The sequence below is a fragment of the Azolla caroliniana genome, unplaced genomic scaffold (genome assembly GCF_043228905.1).
Source record: "Azolla caroliniana isolate FFs.n. ecotype wild unplaced genomic scaffold, voAzoCaro1.0.p SCAF_16, whole genome shotgun sequence".
Taxonomy (NCBI): Eukaryota; Viridiplantae; Streptophyta; class Polypodiopsida; order Salviniales; family Salviniaceae; genus Azolla; species Azolla caroliniana.
The window spans coordinates 10,809,815-10,812,312 of NW_028230451.1; the positions used below are offsets into that span (position 1 = coordinate 10,809,815).

At 44.4% G+C, this 2,498-nt stretch overlaps 1 protein-coding gene across 1 annotated transcript; it reads right to left on the minus strand.

The window, feature by feature from the left end:
• Nucleotides 1–227: 227 nt before the first annotated feature.
• On the minus strand, nt 228–1,498 carry LOC147853955 (lectin-like). The gene is made up of 2 exons (XM_087331911.1): nt 805–1,498; nt 228–565 (listed from the first exon to the last, which is right to left on the minus strand). Exons 1-2 carry the CDS (start codon nt 1,357–1,359, stop codon nt 248–250), a joined length of 873 nt encoding a protein of 290 aa, XP_087188037.1. The 5' UTR covers nt 1,360–1,498; the 3' UTR covers nt 228–247.
• Between the last annotated feature and the right edge of the window lie 1,000 nt (nt 1,499–2,498).

Genomic DNA, 2,498 nt, shown 5'->3' on the forward strand with positions numbered 1-2,498 from the left:
TTTCTTATCATTAGGCATAAAACGTCAGAATGTTTGGAAAACATCGAGAAGAAGAAGGGGGATTAAGGTTTAGGTTTAGGTTTAGGTTTGGCAGGGAAAGGCCATTCCATTAAAGTGACTGCACAAGAAACGATATGGATAGATATGTATGCATCTGCGTCTGCGTCTGTGTCTGGTGTGAGTGTGGGTGTGTGTGTGGGTGTGTGTGTGTGTGTGTGTGTGGAAGTGAGAGTGAGATAGTAGAGGCCTAGTAGGCAGGGGCATCGAATGCCCAGGAGTAGAGGACGGCGCCCTCCACCAAAGCCCCAGTGGAGGCGGAGATACCCACGTAAATGGGCTGGCCATGAGCGAAGATGGAGGAGAGGTCGTAAGTAGAAACGAGGAGGGGTGGGCGAGAGGTGGGGGTTTGGTAGCACGCACTATTACTCTGGCTACAGTTGTCCAGCCACACGCGGATCTCATGATTATGGGATGCATCATACTCAATCCACGCCCGGAATGTATAGCCACCATACAAGTAGTAGGGAGATTCGGAGTCTGATGTATCCACCGTCGCGATCGATGCCTGCACGCACCCCACCCCACCCCACCCCACCCCACCCCACAAAAAATGAATGAACAACATTAGGCATGTGCCACCGGATTTAAGCAAGTAAAGCGTCACTACTACTACTACTACTACTATGAAATCGCATCGCTCCGTCCATTTCTTCAACCGGAATAATTTAAAACCGCAAGTCTAGTAGTGTGCATGTTGATGTTACTACTACTACTACTACTACTACTACTACTACTACTACTTACTACAGTGTTGATGTCGATGCCGATGTGGGAGGCGCTGGGATCGTAGCTATTCTTGAATGTGTCAAACTCCACGGCAAAGAAGCGTTCATTTGACGATGAAATGTAACGATTGTCTATGCCAAGGAATTCGCCCTCGCCGCCGGCTGGCACTGCTAAAGTGGGCGACATGAAGAAAGCCAATCCATCGGCAGCACCACCGAATGAAGCAGAGTGTTCCGTCACCAACTCAAACGTAAACTGCGTCCGGAAGCTAGCAGCCTTCCCGGACCATCCCACTAACAGGGGCTCCTTGTATACCACCCTCCCGATGAGATTGCGGAGGTTGTCCGCATTAATGCGTGTGTCGGGTGTGAGCCAGATGGAAGAGCATTCGGCGGATAGTGTCGCATTCTCCTGGAAGATAAAATCATCGGAATTGGCGAAAGAGAGGCTTTGGAAATGAATCCCCGGGGCTGCAGCATGAATGCTGGGCATGATGGAGGGGAGTACAACAAAGAGAGATGAGAAAACAAGTGCTGCCTGGCTCAAAAATAATGGACGCATCGAGATGGCCATTATTAACTAGGTAGGGCAATTTTAGTACAAGAGAGAAACAATGTAGCAGACTGACGAGCAGTAGCAGTAGCAGTAGTAGTAGTATAGTAGTAGTAGTGCTGGCTGCTGCTACTGAGTGTAAGTGACTGAGTGTGCTGCTACTGAGTGTAAGTGAGTGAGTGAGTGAGTGTGTGATTATACATATGTGTGTTTGTAAGCATTTATAACAATGAATTGCTGATTTCTTAATCGCAGCTTACTTTTTGCACGTCCATGAGAACGTGCACATTTCTTTATCTACTTAGTATTGCATGTATGTACATATGTATTTTATAATGGATGCCTTCCCGCCCTCGTTTGTGCTGTTAACTCCTGCCTCACTCAATGCATTCACTAATGGGGACCACAAAGGCTCATGCATGCTCTTTCTTTACACATTCATTGATCCTCCCAATCACCCGAGTGCACATTCCAATTACGGAAACGTTGCACTTTATCTCGTAGCTAGTAGTTTATTCCTGTTATGTCGCTCCAAAGTCATTGCGACTGATCCGATCGCTTACTATTTGTGGATTCCTAAATTCGTACACAATTTGATTTACTAGCTTGCTGAGATTGCTTAGTTGTCATGTGGATTCCTAAACACATAAATCTTTTAGAAAAGACTCTAGAATCACTTTTCATCATCTTCCATGATGTCATCCTGCGAGTTTGGAAAACCTTCATCTAAAGAGAAATTACAAATACATGATTGCCACTCTAGACATGGCTTTGTTGCGAATGTATATATAACTACATGGAATCATGACGGATTTCCCATATGTCATTTGATGTATACTGAAAATTCCAATGTTTGATTATTTGGACATGCAACACATTTTGTTGGGTATGTAGATTTCAATATTGCCAACCATGTGAAATTATTAGAACCAAATGCTTTTATTAATGTCACATTAGCAATCACGAGATGTTGGTTAGTCTATGAAACCAATGGTTGCCTATAGCAAAGAACATTTTATTAGGTTTGCATAGTATTGAGCAATAATAACTTCTTCCAAAAAACAATGAGGTCACCCAATCTATTGTTTGGTAAGAGTTTCTAGTGTGGAAGGAAATGTGTCACCTTGGTGATTTGATCGTCCACTGTGAGAATGGTATCA

What these genes read in the sequence shown, in the direction of transcription:
- LOC147853955 (XM_087331911.1), bottom strand. Translation starts at nt 1,359, where the DNA reads ATGGCCATCTCGATGCGTCCATTATTTTTGAGCCAGGCAGCACTTGTT. An exon ending in GCATCGACATCAACACTGTA is followed by an intron (nt 566 to 804) that starts GTAAGTAGTAGT and finishes GGGTGCGTGCAG; the next exon opens with GCATCGATCGCGACGGTGGA.